Source organism: Pyrgilauda ruficollis, unplaced genomic scaffold (genome assembly GCF_017590135.1).
Source record: "Pyrgilauda ruficollis isolate IOZ18807 unplaced genomic scaffold, ASM1759013v1 scaffold17, whole genome shotgun sequence".
Taxonomy (NCBI): Eukaryota; Metazoa; Chordata; class Aves; order Passeriformes; family Passeridae; genus Pyrgilauda; species Pyrgilauda ruficollis.
The window spans coordinates 3111236-3126700 of record NW_024515875.1 but is presented as its reverse complement, the minus strand read 5'-3'; the positions used below and the strand labels follow the sequence as shown (position 1 = coordinate 3126700).

General features: G+C 40.9%; 1 protein-coding gene across 2 annotated transcripts in view; it reads left to right on the top strand.

Annotated features, from left to right (window-relative positions):
• The first annotated feature begins 1011 nt into the window (after positions 1–1011).
• Positions 1012–15465, top strand: part of LOC121351695 (Holliday junction recognition protein) — a 24952-nt gene continuing 10498 nt past the window's right edge. For both annotated transcript variants that reach the window (XM_041464050.1, XM_041464049.1), the window contains exons 1-7: positions 1012–1137; positions 2628–2694; positions 4452–4516; positions 5464–5491; positions 8702–8748; positions 9347–9386; positions 10864–10922. In XM_041464050.1, coding sequence (XP_041319984.1) covers positions 1054–1137; positions 2628–2694; positions 4452–4516; positions 5464–5491; positions 8702–8748; positions 9347–9386; positions 10864–10922 — 390 coding nt within the window. In that variant the 5' untranslated portion in view covers positions 1012–1053. The remainder of the gene's footprint in view (positions 1138–2627; positions 2695–4451; positions 4517–5463; positions 5492–8701; positions 8749–9346; positions 9387–10863; positions 10923–15465) is intronic.

Below are 15465 nucleotides of genomic sequence, written 5' to 3'. Positions count from 1 at the left end.
CATTCAGTACTCTTTTAGCTGGCTTGCTCAGCACACACGTTTAAATCACGTGTGATTTAAATCACATTTAAAACACGCGTATTTAAACATACTGAGAGCAGTATTTCATGCATCATACCCTGAAAAATAGTAAGGCCTTAATGAAGAACCAGAAAAAGGGTAAGACCTGCCAGAAACAGGGTAAGGCCTTAGTGCAGATCTTGTCAGCTGTGAAAACTTCAGTCATACTAGTAAGAATGCTTAAATGCGGATCAAAGGTCCACACTTTTCTTAAGTCCGTTTAAAAAATAAAATTCAATACAACTGAATAATAAGTAAGCAAATACAAATCAGCTTTAAACAGTAAGGGATTATGAAAAGTGCATCTGTCTTTACCAAAATGGCAATTTTTTTTAGTGGGAGGTTCCAGGGAAAATGACGTGCTGATGATATTTTACTTTTTAAAAAATCTTTATTTATAGAAAACCAATGGTTACTTGGAGAATATTGGGAAATAACAGAATGGCATCCAAAATACCAGCACCAGTGGGCAGGTAACGCTTTGGCTTTGCCAGTTCCACTCCTCCCCAGAGGCCTGCAGCCTTCGCGAACAAACTAGAGAGCGACTGGGGAGGGCATGACCTCCCGCTGAACACCAAATACCCCACCCCGACTCCTCTGGCCGTCTGTGCCGAATCCGACAGCCACAACACTGTAAATTTCCGCCAGGAGCCGCCCAGGGCGGAGAGCGCCCCGGGGCACCTCTCTCCCCGGCGGCGGCGCGCCCCCTCAGCGGGACGCGGGCCGGGCGCCCCCGCGCCGCGCGCCGCAGCCAATGGGAGCCCGGGGCAAGGACACCCCGCGCCGCGACGGACTTGGCGCCCAAAGCCAGGACTTGGGGGCGGGGTGATCGGGCATTCAGAAGCGGCAGCAGCCAATCAGAATACAAACCCCGCCCACCGCAGACTCCCATTGATTACAGCTCCAGAACTGATTTTAGCAAGCCAATCGGAGGCGGCCAGGGGGGGCGGTTTGAACTGGGGGGGAGGCGGCCGGCGGCAACGGTCCTCCGTCATGGAGTTTGATGAGACGGTGGAGGAGGGCCTGCGGCGCAGCAATGCGCGGTTTCTGGCGTGTATGAATAAGATCTTAGACCAGGTGATTTGTGGGACCGGGGTGGCTGCGAGTTCCGGGCGGCGTCCTGAGGCGGGCGGGGAAGCAGGGACCGGGAGCAGCTGTGCCGCCTGTGCGGGGCCGCGCACTCGTGTGCCTTGGCAGGAGAGGGCTGGCAAGAGGCAGCTCCCGGAATAGGGCTGGCAAGAGGCAGCTCCCGGAATGCAGCCGCAAAACGGACAGCTGGGACTGCCCGTGCTGGATACGCGACTTAGTCACAGGTGCGAGCTGACTTCAGTGGCCTGAACTCCTATTAGCTTGCGTTAGAGGGGGGTTGTCAATGAAACTACAAAAAGTGGGGGCCTCCCTCTGTGATTCCTTCTCCCTTGGGAGACGTTCTGCGTTTAAGGTGTGGGCATGGTCCTCCTCCGTGCACAGACACGCGTTTATCCCGGGATGCGGCCTTTCCCGTTCCACAGGTGTTTTGTGCTGCCGCCGGGCTAAATCTGGCTCTAGATCGATTTTCTCGGCTGTGAAAAACGCCAATCACTTGTTTTTAAAAATTTAAAAGCTTAATAGCAATAAAATGGTTATAAAAATAGTAATATAATTACAGTACTAAAATTTGAACAACTGAGATTAGGACAATATGAGACAATAAAAACAAAGAGATACGGACGTCCGGGTATCTTTTTCTGGGCAACACAAGCCCGAAAAAGGACCCCGGTTAACAGAGGATTAACCCTTAAAAACAATCGCCTGTTGCATATTCATACATCTCATACATGATGCATAAATTCTATTCAAACACAGGATTCTGTGGTCACTGTCAGCTTCTTCTTAATCCTCATGCCATCTCCCAGTCTGAGCGAGGTGGGAAGAAGTTAGTTTTCTGCTGATAAGGGAGCAATAAATTCCCTTTCTCTGAAAGATTTAGGTGTCCTGTGGCTGCTATCTGGTGTGAGTCCTTTCTTAAATATCTTACATAGCATAGTTTCTATTTTAATATTATGTTATAACCTAAAAATATATTTAATACACTAGTTAAGAAAATTATTTAATACAGCATAACTTTCTAACATACACATATAATATTCATTTTAATACTAGCGAAAAGCCAATCATAAAATACACATTTTTCACATTGGCTAGTGCACATCAGACGTTTTTACATGTCATGAGTGGTTGGTCTTACTTAGCTGGGGGCTGCTTTTCGTTTCTACAGCAGAAATTGGGTTGAAACTCTCAGAGAGCGACTTAACTGCATTTTGAAAATTCTCTGAAGCCCTGTTTTGGCACTGGCTGGCTTATGCCTTAGGTTGAATGGCTTGAGCACATGCTTAAAATACACCGGTTTCTTCTAGGAGTTACGATTTCCAGATTGCTGACTTCTACCTTTAGCCGATAAAGCAACGTACTGATAATTTCATGTTTAGGATAAAAGAAAAAATTGTCCTAAAAACAATATGTAAAACAGACATTGCAGATATTACTTTGATAGTTTGTTCTAATATTTAATGCATCTTTTTCTTTAGTACAATCATGACTTCGAAGATGATATCCTGGTGTCCATTGGCACCCTGACTTACGAAACACCTGAAGGTAAGAACTCGTTAAAGTTACAATTTTTACATACTGTATGTGTAGATTTAGTAAAGCATTCAAGTGTTGGCAGTTGCAGAATATTTAAGTGCGACAGATACTGAATTTTGTTCACTAACACATGACATATCATATGTAGACTTTGGTATAGTACCAAGAGTTTACTCCTGTGTGCACTCTTATTCTGTCGCATGCTCTATTCTAGACAAGACATTGGTTATTTGCAAAGTTCAGGATGGTATTATGATATTATTCTTATATATATGTATATTTTATATATAAGATTACAATATGTTATATATAATTATAATATAATATTATTTTATTATATTAGCAATGTTCAGGATGGGTAATGTTTGGATGACTTGAAGGAAGAAGGATCAAAAATGAAAAGACTGAGAGAAAGCAAAGAAATGGAGACATTAGCAGAAGCTGATCGGCATGAATGGATAATGTATTTTCATCTTCACTCAGTATTCTGAATACTGCTCTGATAAATTACTGCTATGCCAAACATCAGGGCGCAGTCGGTACACAGTCTCTTTAAATTTTCATTGACTGTTCCCATGCGGTTAGCATCAATCTAAACCATGTAGGCCCATGACAATATTTACCCAGGTTTTCATTGTAATGGCTGGTCAGCGTTCTGCAGTGTTGAAGGGTGGATCCCGTCCGGGCTCTGCGCGGGAGCATGGCTCGCTGTGAAGGTGTGGTCCCCGTCATGGGCTCCATTTCGCGCCTTTTCTTCCTGCGGGCATGCCAGAGGAAAAGCTGCCGCGGCCGCCCTCGCCCCTCTGTCTGCCCACGGCTGCCTAGGAGCGGCCGAGGGGATTGGTTTCATTGGGAACCCTGCCGAGATAGCAGTGCCCCCTCTGCCAGGAAAGGGAGCGGCCAGCCCCATCGCCACTCCTCGGAGGCCGCAGACATGGAGAGCTTCTCGCAGTTTTTCTGGTTCTTTAAATGCGTTGTCCTAGAGGCATTACCAGCTTCTCTAATTGGCTTAGCAGCATGCCTCTTCTCAGAGCCAGCGATTAGTTTTGCCAGGCACAGGAGAAGCTTTCAACAGCTCTTACCAGAAAATCACTTCTGCCCTTATCCCTCTTCACCAAAAATCAGCCCTATAAAAACTACCACATACATGAATTTCTGTATCAGTTTTTATAACTTAGCGGAGAGATTGAGGAAGTATCACTTGTGCACCAAAGGTTTTTACAGACTGGAAGGCTTAACATTTCATGTATATTATCCATTGGGAGGGAGAGGAGACATTCATAGAGTATTGTAATAGACAGCTTTGCATTTGTACAGATTTGGTTATGTTTTTGGTTTAGTGATCTCTGTTCAATATGGAATGAATACAGATCTCAATCCTGAAGAGCCTTAATCATGGCTTAATTAACCTCAGATACCATGGAGTCTGCATTCATCAGCGAAAATCTAGAATCTAAAGTATTTTGCCTTTTTTCTCCTCTTGGTAGAATATGGGGCTGTAATGCTCTTTGGATTTTAGCTCTGTCTTGCTAGACTCAGCATGTCATTATCTTCTTTGTCTTGCCTGACTTCTCAGCTTCAATTACCATGTTGTCCAGGTTTGTTTTCCTTTAATTTTTTATTTCAACAAAGTGATGGTAGACAGTTCAGATTTGCTAATGCCTTGTTATTCTGAAATAGGTTGTTCCTGAATGTTTGTTAGTGTGATATTCAGTATAGATGGGATTATGATGTGTGGTAATACTGTTACTTTTTTGTTTTTCTAGGTATAAAAGAATGGGAGAAAGTGTCTAGAAAAGATGTCAAAAAGTGGAAGGAAGAAATATTTCCGGTATTTATCACTACACTCCTACCATGCAGCCAACATGCAGCAATATTTCTTTATGGATGTATAGATAGATAGGATTATATCCTAATCTTGCCTTGCCATATAATATTTTCAGAGGTATTGAGGAGGTCAACATCTGCTTTACAATAGAGTTTTAGGAGAGCTTAAGATTTTTTCCAATACATTAGGCTAAAATAGATGGGCATTTATCAGTGGTTAGCACCACTTTTAAACCTGGAGAAATTTTTTTTTTCAATTGCTGTCTGTTGGGAATGTGTGTTTTTGGAACTCATCAGAATGCTTTCAGTGCAGTTAATGCATTGAATCAATTTATCTTTGTTCAGGCAGTCAGCTCTTCCATTCCACGGGGGTTCCTGGTTTCATCTTTAGTTTCTTTCTTTTTCCCTGTGAAATAATGCCAGATGAATTAAAGATTCTTTGCAGTCTCACCAGTCAGTGTGTCAGGTAAACGCCGTGGCCTGTATGGTGTGCCTTGGCAGTTAACGCAGAAGCTGTTCAGAACCCCACAGAGTGAGGGCATGAGGAACGGAATTCAGTCTGAGGCAACCTGAGTGGATTTCATGGAGACCAAAAAGAAGCTGTGTTTAGGGTTCCCTAAACACGCTCCTGGTAATGCCTCGTGCACAGTCTACTAAGCATTGCTGCCCAAGTTTCCGGACCAAATCCATAAAAGACTGTGAGGGAAATTCTCTGTCTTAGCTTCTTATGTGGGCCCAGGTATGTTCTTGCAGTGCTTTAGCAGCAACAGTAAGGGGAAAAGTGAATGATCAGGTAAGTTTTACTAGATACTTGTGGCATTTCTGGTTAGGCCTGGGGAAACCTGAGAGAATGGCATGGTTTTGTAGTTGTGGCCTATACCAAAGTAAATAAAGACAATGCTTAAAATTATTTTGCTTTTCTTTGATTATTCTTTTTTTTTTCTATTGCAGAGTAATAAATGCCATCCAAGGAGCGCAGGTAGTATTTGGGTTTTTTGGGGGTTTTTGGTGTTTTTTTTTTTGTTTGTTTTTTTGGTTCTTTTTTTTTTTTTTTAATATATTACAAATTGTCTTAAGCCAAGAGTTTTGCCTTAAAGGAAGGGATTCAGGTTCATGCGAAACCCTTTAGGATATTCATTGGGTTTTGTGTGAGAAACCATCTAATAAGTCATCAATACTTGTGTTCCTAAGGATTTAGAAATGTTAGTTAAAGTGTTTAAGTACGTTATATTTCATGGTGCTATCAAAACAAGTTGATTAGAATAAGCACCCCTTCTCAGTTAATCAAAGAGGTTTTTGTTGCATTTGTCAGTTATGTCTGATGATCATTGAATCTTAAAAATTTCAAGCCTGACTTCTGTGCACGTAGTGGTGAAATATGAATGTTGGTAGCTTTCTGAAAATTACTAGATCAGGGGGCATATGAAAAAAATACGTGCTAAAATAATCTCATGAAGTTGTGTGATGGGCTATCCAAAATTTAGCAGATTATTCTGTCTAGTCAGTGAATCAGGATGTCTCCAGGAAAAGGTAGCACGCAGTTACTTTATTGGAGATCAAATTCCAGAATAGAAATCAAAACATGTCTGTACACCAAAGTGTAGATATGATACTACTTGGACGGGATGTGTGACATCTGAAAATTTTTCTGAAAAGGAGCTGTATGTTCCTAGAAAATACGTATCTTTACTGGGATAAGTGATGGGGGGGAGAAAATTTTGCTGTGTAGTAGAGTGAATCACACAGAATCACTAGGTTGGGCGAGACCTTCAAGATCATTGATTGCGCCCCATGCCCAAACACCCCAACTAAACCATGGCAGCGAGTGCCACATCCATTCTTTTTTAAAACACATCCACACGTGGTGACTCCAGCCCTCCCTGGGCAGACCATTCCAGTACTTCATCACTCTTTGCGTAATAATCTTTTCCCTGATAGCCAGCCTGTGTTTCCCTTGCCGTAGCTTGAGACTGTGTCCTCTGGTTCTATCCATTGCTGCCTGGAGAGAGAGACCAACCCCCACCTGGCTACAGCCACCTTTCAGCTGTAGTAGAGAGTGATAAGGTCACCTCTGAGTCTCCTTTTCTCCAGGCTAAACAACCCCAGCTCCCTCAGTCATTCCTCACAGGGATTATGTTCCAAGCCCCTCACCAGCCTTGTTCCCTCCTTTGCATGTGCTCAAGTGTCTCAACATGCTTCCCAAACTGAGGGGCCAGAACTGGACACAGCACTCAAGGTGTGGCCTCACCAGTGCCGAGTACAGGGGAAGAATGACCTCCCTGCTCGTGCTGGCCACACTGTTCCTGACACAGGCCAGGATGCCTTTGGCCTTCTTGGCCACCAGGGTACACTGCTGGCTCCTGTTCATGTTCACCAGTGCCCCCGGGTCCCTTTCTGCCTGGGCACTGTCCAGCCACTGTGTCCCCAGCCTGTAGGGTTGCAGGGGGTTGTTGTGGCCAAAATGCCACCATGCCACCTTCACAAAATGTAGGTATGTTGGGCTCTGTTCTCTCAAGGTTTTGTAGTGGGTTTTTGGGTATTATTTTATGGCATTCATCTGAGTAACTTTTATTTGGGGCACCAGAGGACAAAGCACTGCCTAGCACCTGTCTTCCTCCACAGCACTGCCAGAAATTTGTCTATACAGTGGTCAGACACAGGCTTTGAATCAGCCTAAGAAATCTAAATGTAGAGCTGGAAAATAAGGGTCAGGTACAAAAAGTTTCAGATGGTGCCGACCTTTACCTCTTGTTCCATTTGGCTAATGGGGCAAAGTAGTGCAAAAATTTGGCTGTAGTCTGTGGTAGAACTTGAAAGTTGGGTTTTTTTATTTCAAGGAGCCAGTTCTTGAAGTATTTTAGAAGAAATATTTTGCTAATCTTTGCAAATCTACTTCAGGGTTTGAAAGGTCTAGAAGCTCTTAAAAAATGGTGTTTATGTGGTAGTCTTTAATGCTAGAAAGTCTTGATCTTATTAATTTTAAATTTAGTGTACTGCATTACAGATGAGCTAAGGAAGCAGAAAAACAGGTGATACGTGTTTTCTCAAGTTACATTGGAAGTTGGGAAAAGTATAATTTCAAGTCATCCTAGGGAGGAAATTTCTAACTGTGTATTAAAGCTGGGTGAACAGCTTTCTTATAAAAAGACAGGTCTGCATAGATTTGTATTTATATATGTAAAAATAATATATAACTATTAATATTTATATTAATATATAAATATTAAATATATAAATATATAAAAAAGAGTCTCACAGATTTTAGCCAGCTTAAGAAAACCATACCTTGCTCTGACTTTTTTTATTTGAATCACAAAGACGCATGAGTAAACATTTCAACTGTTGTGGTGTCAGTTGGCCTTAAAAAAAAAACCAAAAACCAAACCAGCGCATACCCCTTAAACCCTCCCCCAAAGAAGTATACTTCTGACTATGGATTATTGCAGCTAATTTTTCCAGAGAAGGTTACCACCTGTAGCCAGAGCCTTCTAGTTATATGCTTGTTTGTTGAATGTTATGAGAAAGTGGTTTTATAGCCACTGGTTGGAAAACTGTGCTTTGAATAGTTATCAGTGGTCTGGGTCCCAGCTTGAGGGAAACATGGGGTTTTTTTTTTACAGGACTTGTCCTGCACACTTTGTCGGTTTACACTCTATTGAAGTAAATAACAGAAGAGGGAATACCCTTAATTAACTCTCAGATGATAGCAGGTAGGGTTGACCACTGAGAAAGGTGTCCGACAGACTTGGGCTAAAACTTAAAGGAAAATTTCTACAATTTCATGCAAAGAAGTTCAAAGTAATAGACTTATTTTGGAATAATTAAATGCTGAAGAGACAATTTTGAAAGCTGCTTGAGCCAACCAAAGATATCACACTCCGCTGTAAAAATAGCACACACCATGCTAGAAGATATGCACAAGTGCCTTGAACATGAAGCACACAAAACAGGTTTTCTGCACTCTTCAGCAGTGATAAAAAGTGTGCTGGAGTACGTTGGTTTGTGTTTCATTATAGTGTGATTGGCCAGAGTGAGTCAGAGAAGGAAACCAATTACTAGAGCCACTGGTGATAGGACATAAATAGAGGGGGGAAAAAAAGAAATTGAAAACAAAAATAGCAAGGGAGGCTTAATATTATAGAAGTAATGGAACTTTTTTTCCCCTCCCATTCATGCTACGAAATATCAGAGGAGCAGAGCTGTGATTTTGAAGATGAGCACTCAACAGAACACCAGGTATGGCTGCTACATTGCATCTGTTTTGATGGAGTGTTCCAGGCCAGGCTGGGTGAGGCTTTGAGCAATCTGGCCATCACACAGGGGTTGGTACGAGATGATGCTGATGGTCCCTTCCAACCCCAACCGTCCTATGTCAGCCTCTTTGGGAAAATGTGTTTATGTAGTCAAAAGCTCAGAAATGATTTATGAGCAGCTGGTCCTGTACCACGACATCTGTACTGGCTTTCAACTGAATTATTAGGAGATTTTTGAAGGGGGGGAGAGAGAGCAGTTGGATATAGGCTCTTAGCCATCAAGTGCCTTTTTAGTAAGGCAGTATGTGGGTCTAAGTTTTTAAAGGATTATTTGTAAAATCTGTGTAATCTAGAACAGCTTCTTTTGACTCCCAAGTAAGTTTGTGTAGAGACTTGTTAATAAAGATGGTGTGATTTGGTCACAATTTGTGGAATACAACTGTGTTGGTTTCACTACCACCCCACCCCAACCCCCACCAAAAAAAAAAAAATTGAGCAAATAGTGAAAGCAGAAAATTGGATGGGCTAATTAATATAGCTTAAGCTACCAGCTGTTAAAATTCCTTTCATGTGCTTTTAAGGAATCTTCTAAGAACGCTGGTGCAGACACATCTGATTCAGGTGGGTATTTTCATTTACTACTTGTCTAACCTTTATTTAACTTTGTTGAGAAAATTGCAGATAACTTTCTCATCATTTTCTAATATCGTAAGCTTAGTTTTCATACATCTTCTGTACCCTTTCTGAAGGTAGGGAATAGGAATAGCAAGAGTCTGAGGAATGGGTGGTTCTGTGCAATCAATCGTTCTATTCCTCATTGAAATTTCAGTCCTGATTCCCTGATACATTGAAAGTCCATGCAAAATACGTTCAACTGTCCTTTCCTAATAAAGAATGGAAGAGTGAAATGAAACTCTTGGTGTAGTTGTCAGTAGAAATTGTAGTAGTAGTCAAAATAGATTCATTAAATGTTAGGGGAGTGGTAGGCAGAGGTTTGCAGTCAGTTGCAATAATTCTTCAGTAGTGTTTGTAAAACTTTAGACATCAGTGTCCTGAAATCTTTTAGCGAGGTTTCGACCTTGTATTCCCCAATCATTATTTGATTGTGTTCATTAGTGGGAACTGACTTTGACTTTTTTAAAAATATTTGTAACTAGCATTATTCAACGGCAGGATCCTATCACAGAAGACTGAGATAATTTGGAGAAAGGGATAAATAACTTACAACTGAGGGAATAATAGTGTTTAAAAATAAAGCAATCTGACAGGTTTGTTCCCAATTGTACTGGGGGAAGAAGATTGTATGGCAGAAAGAGTAATAGCAATTTAAGAGTGGTATGAGGAGGCAGTGCTGTGGTGGGTATCATGACCAAGATTTTTTTTTGCTCACTATTTTCAGGGTTATTCTCGTGTCCTTTGTCCTTCCCTCTGGTGAGTGCAGGGAAATGCAGAAAGCAGGGCTGAAAATGCAGTCATATATTTTATGCTCCTGCATGACTGATTTCAGCTAATGCTGAATTGGAAGGTCTGGCTACATCGAGGAAAAAAAATATTTTGTTGCATTTCATTCACAAAAAAAACCCACCCAGAGACTGCCTAAAACAGAGTTAAAAAATTCTGACTTGTTTTTTCATATTCTCAAGTCTGCCTTATTTCTCCCTTTGTGAGTCCTTGGGTGGTCTTGACAACAGGAAGCTACTAAGAGGAAGCGTGAGCAAAAGTCCTTGCAGTCTTTCTTGGGATATTTAGGAATGTGGCAGGGATTATGCATTAATGATTAATGAGTCTTAGGGAGCCACAAAAGAAAGGGCTTTAAAACTCTTTTCCTCTCTGAAATGTTTGATATAAATCGTAAAGGACTGATTGCAAACAAGTTTTCTTTACCCTTCTTTTCTCCACTGAAGTAATTTATGAAGCCACAAACCGTGCTTTTCAATTGGAATTGAAATGGAAATGTAACACAGTTAAAAGTTGTAGTGTAGAAAAGTATTTGCTAGAATGAAAGCAGTGTAGTCAATAACTTGCACAGTGTGTGTTTAAAAACATTTCTGTTTTGAGTTCAGCTGTATTTTATTTAATATTTGCCTTCAACTTGCAGGTGAAGAAAGTGGTGACATAGCCTCAGTAGGAAGAAAATCTAAAGACAAACACCTGAAGGTAAAAACTTTGGGTATCTAACAGAATGTAATGATTTGATAGAAACGATTAACCATTTGAGTAGTTTATACATGCCTGATGAGTTGGTGCAGTCAGCGGAAGACTTGATATCATCTGCATCTTAACGCACATTTTTAGCAGGTGAGGGGTTCAATAAATAGTGTCACAGAGGCCAATGAGAAGTGATCTTATTGTCTTGCTAATACCAGTGAGCCAGAGAAAGCCCTACAATGTACTGCATCAACAGGCAGTCCTGAGAAAGGCTTTTATAGGTCAGGAAAAAGAGGAACCAGATGGATCATAAGGCAAAAACACTTCCAAAAAGTATGGTCATTCACCTGAGAGTCTGGCATAAATTGAAGATTGTTGCATGATCTCAGAAAGATCAATGAAGTCATTGAGGACATGAGACCTCTTCAGTTAGGACTTCCGTCAGTTTCCATGATTCCCAGAGACTAGCCACTCGTGATCATCGATCTCAAGGATTGTTTTTTCAGTGTTCCACTTCATCCAAATGATACGCCAAGATTTGCCTTTTCTGTTCCAAGTATCAACAAGGAAACACTGCTGCAGCGATACCATTAGGTTGTACTTCCACAGGGCCTCAAAAACTCGCCAACAATATGTCAATGGTACGTGACACGAGCTTTGTCACCAACGCAGAAGAAATTCCCGAAAGTGAAAATCATTCATTATATGGATGATTTGCTCATTACAGCATCAACGCAACAAGAGCTGCAAAAGACTCATTACTGTGTGATTGCTGAGGTACAAAAAGCAAGTTTGGAAATTAGTGTTTCAAAAATTCAAGAAATCACACCTTGGAAATACCTAAGGTGGAAGATCTCAGAGAGAACGGTAAGACCTCAAAACATAGAGATCAACACAAAAGTCAATAATCTGCATGATCTACCACAACTTCTAGAAGAGATCAACTGGATGAAATCAATTTTAGGAATCACGAACAGCGACATTCCATCATTGCTGAATCTCTTAAGAAGAGACAAGACATTCTATCTCCCAGGACACTCACATGAGAGACAAAAAAAGAATTGGAGAAAATCACAGATGCCATTCAAAAACGACGAGCACATCAGTTCGTTGAATCGTTGCCTTTTGAGTTAGCAGTGTTGGGAAAGAAAACACAGTTCCTTGGTTTGATCTTTCAATAGAATCCATCTCAAAGAGACTCTCTAATAATCATAGAGTAAATTTTTCTACCATATAGGCCTTCAAAAACAATTCTTACAGATCTAGAAATGACAACACAGATCATCATCAAAGGAAGAACCAGATTGCTGACAATAGCAAGAGAGAAATTTTCAATCATTCGTCTACCTTTGAAAAAAAATCACATTGATTGAGCGATGCAAAAATCAAAAGACTTGTTAATTGCATTGTTGGCTTTTCCAGGGGCTTGCACAGTTCATTTTCCGCAACACAGACTGTTGCAGTCACAAATATATTACAGAGCAAAGCCAAGAATAAGTGAAGAACTTCTAGACGAGATCACAGTGTTCACTGATGGCTCAAGAAAGACACACAAGTCAGTAATCACATAGAGGAACTCAAGGACAGGAGAATGGAAATCAAATATAAAGATGGTTCAAAGCTCTCCACAGATTGTGGAATTGGCAGCAGTTCTTCGATCATTCAAATTGTTCAGGAACCTCTGAACTTAATCACAGATTCCGCATATATTACAGGTGTGGTCAGACGATTGGAGGGTTCACTTTTGAAAGAGACCAGCGATGAAGATTTACATTCATATCTAGCAGGCATGAAAACATTGTTAGAAAGTAAGGAGCACGAGTATATTATCACACACATCAGAGCTCACACAACACTTCCAGAGTTTTTAGCAGAAGGGAATGCTCAAGCGGACAGGTTGACAATACCCATTTCACAAACACTTCCAGACATTTTTAAACAAGCAAAGTTAAGTCATACATTTTTTCATCAGAATACACAAGTGCTGATGAAATCCTTTAGTCTCACAAAAACTCAGGCGAAAGAAATCATTAGTGCTTATCCAAATTGTCAACTTGTACAGCCACCAGCTTCCACAGGAGCAGTCAATCCGTGAGGACTGCAAAGTCTTCAGCAATGTTCATGTTTCAGTAGATACATTTTCAGGAGCAGTCTTCGCTTCAGTGCATGCAGAGGAAACAGCAAATCATGCTTGTCGACATTTTCTGCAAGCATTCGCGTCATTAGGCGTGCCTCAAGAAATAAAAACAGATAATGATCCAACATATACAGGCAGAGTGCTTAACAAATTCCTAAAAAGATGGGGTGTCAAACACACATTTAGTATTCTGTATTCACCCACAAGTCAGACAACCATTGAGAGAACACATCATACTTTAAAATCTTTGCTAGACAGGCAAAAAAGAGGAGAACCAGAAGCGACGCCACACATGAAATTAAATAAAGCATTGTATGTGTTGAATTTTCTAAATAGTTCATCTTCAGAACCCAATCCTGAGACATTTATCAAACAGTTCACAGGCAAAACTAAGAGAGAATCCTTTGGTTTTGATCAGAAACCCAGAGTCAGGACAAATAGAAGGTCCCTTCAAACTAATCACTTGGAGCAAGGGTTTCGCTTGTGTTTCCACAGAGCAAAGTCCAAAGTAAGTGTCGGCGCAGCACGTGAAACCATTCCAAACGCAAAGACCAAAGAACACTAATCCCAGAAGCAGAGAGACGAGCACTCAAACAGAGGAGGAGATTCAGACTGCGAAAAACAACTCAGAAGAAACTGAACAATAAAAATAAAAACTTTGAGAGATTTTTTTTTTTAGGATTTTGAATGAAAAGATAGTAATGTTTGTTCACAAACGTGAAGTTATACGCTTCACAATGCTCATGTGTTCAATTTCATTGTCAATCGCTGTGAACAGCAAGGCAAATTTACCCATTGATCAGCCAAAGAGAAACGTTTGAGAGGTTTTAGCCCAAGCAGCAAATTTAGATAGCATCTACCTGACGCATTCCAGACCAAGAAAACCATTCTCAGCATGCATGATTGAGTTGCCAGTGAGCGAATGGCCGATTCCAAAGCACACTACAATTGAGATTTCACAGATCATTAAAGATCCTGTAAATGACTGGTGTGCTTGGGCACATCTTCTTCCTGTGATTTCTACTGAACCTCAAGAATTGAAGATTTTCAGATCCATGACAATGGACATGTGCATGGAGTTTGAAATTTTAAATGCGAGAAAAACAAACAATACCATCGACGTCACTCCAAATCAAGAGTTTTATAGAAATGCATCGGCTTAGTGCAGAAACACTACGATGACAACCAGAGGGTCACTCCAAGTTCCAGTGCATTTGCCGAAAGAATTCTTTTTCATTTGCGGAGATAGAATTTGGCACGGCATTCCTTCAAATGCCAAGGGAAGTCCATGCAGCATTAGAAAAATTTCATTATCACCAGATTCGAAGTGGCAGAAAGAACAAAAACATAGAGAAAAAAGATCTTTAAAACACTATGATGCAAATTGCGACGATGAAGTGTACACTTGGGACAAAGCAAGGAGAATTGCGACAGCAGTTTTCTCACCTCAGACAGCGTCAGAGGTGACCTTAAATCAATTAGACCGCATGAGTTGTTGGCTGAGCAAACACGCTCAATCAGTCTCTCTTGCAGTGAGTGACATATTGCAAGACATGGACAGTATAAGACAGACAACTCTACAGAACAGAGCGGCAATTGATTATCTGTTGCTAGCTCATAGTCATAGATGTCAGGAATTTGAAAGAATGTGCTGTGTGAATCTCTCTGATCACTCAAAGTCAATTCATGAAAATATACAAAAAATAGAGGATAGGATAAAAAAACTCAGCAAAATCACAGAATCTTAGATTGATGACGTGGTGAAGTTTTTTAACCTTTCTCCTTTATGGAGAGAGCTTTTGAAGATAGAGTTTCAGGTTTTGATAGTTCTCATTGTCCTCTTAATTATAGTGCCATGCATGTTTTTGTGTATAAGGCAAGTCATGAGTCAAGTTGCAAAGAAGGTACTTTTAGTGCAAACAGAAGGGGGAGAACTCAACACATCACTCTGGATGTCCAGAGTCACCAAGAGAACCCTTGGGGGGCTCAGAGACCTTAGAATGTTGCCGGAAGTGTCTGGTGGCTTGACTTTGATCCATCTAGAGATGAAACATCTGTGTATGAAGAAATGAGAAGTTCTAGGGTGTGAATAGTGTATTTACAGGATTAAGTATAGAGTATAGAAATTAGGTACAGGAGGGTCATGAAGACAAGATGGAAGATTCAGGGCGTGGTCCTAGGTTCTTCTTTCTTCTTCATGTCTTCCATTTTGTGTGATGATGTTGGCACATTTAGATTGGTTCATGGTGAAGGTACATTTGTCTGTAAGGGTGAAAAGTATTGGGAATTAAAGGTAAATATGATAGACATAATTTTCACTGTAAAAGACACAAGCGTCCCGTGAGCGGGGGAGAGTGCACTTGACTGTCCTGCTGAACAGACCTCTGCTGGGCAGAGAGAAAATATTGTAGATAG